At 58.1% G+C, this 508-nt stretch overlaps 1 protein-coding gene across 1 annotated transcript in view; it reads right to left on the bottom strand.

Moving 5' to 3' along the window:
• LOC104488999 (C-C chemokine receptor type 8-like) overlaps positions 1-508 on the bottom strand; it is a 6,468-nt gene that overhangs the window by 224 nt on the left and 5,736 nt on the right. Inside the window, exon 5 of the mRNA XM_010131112.1 lies at positions 3-508. This exon is cut by the window's right edge and continues 2 nt beyond it. Within this exon, the coding sequence (XP_010129414.1) occupies positions 3-508 (506 nt within the window). The remainder of the gene's footprint in view (positions 1-2) is intronic.

Genomic DNA, 508 nt, shown 5'->3' with positions numbered 1-508 from the left:
GCCCCTGAGCTGGCTGGGGAGGACACGGGCGCAGGACTGCAGCAGTCCTTTGAGGTGGGCTTTGAAGGTCACTCCGGCGAAGGCATAGATGATGGGGTTGAGGCAGCAGTGGGTGAAGGAGATGCTCTCGGTCAGCTGCAGGGCCAGGGCTATCTGGTAGCTCGCCGCGCAGTTGTTGATGACGTGCAGGCTCTGCAGCGAGTCTAGGAACAGCGCGACGTTGAAGGGAGTCCAGAAGAGGAAGAAAACGATGACGATGATGAAAATCATCCTGATGGCCTTGATCTTGTTCCGGTTTTTGCATTTTTGCAGGTTTTTCAGAATCTGGGCGTAGCAGCAAATGAGGATGCTAAGGGGAATCAAGAGGCCCAGGATGTTGGTCGCAAACTGCGAAGCGACCTTCCAGGTGTTGTCGCCTGGCGGGTACGTGGAGACGCACTGCACAGACTGCTCGATTTCGAGCTGCTGGTTGAACCCGACGCCGGGCATGGAGGCCACGCCCGCCCCC

The sequence above is a fragment of the Buceros rhinoceros genome, unplaced genomic scaffold (genome assembly GCF_000710305.1).
Source record: "Buceros rhinoceros silvestris isolate BGI_N320 unplaced genomic scaffold, ASM71030v1 scaffold15642, whole genome shotgun sequence".
Taxonomy (NCBI): Eukaryota; Metazoa; Chordata; class Aves; order Bucerotiformes; family Bucerotidae; genus Buceros; species Buceros rhinoceros.
This window is presented reverse-complemented; position numbering and strand designations above follow the sequence as displayed.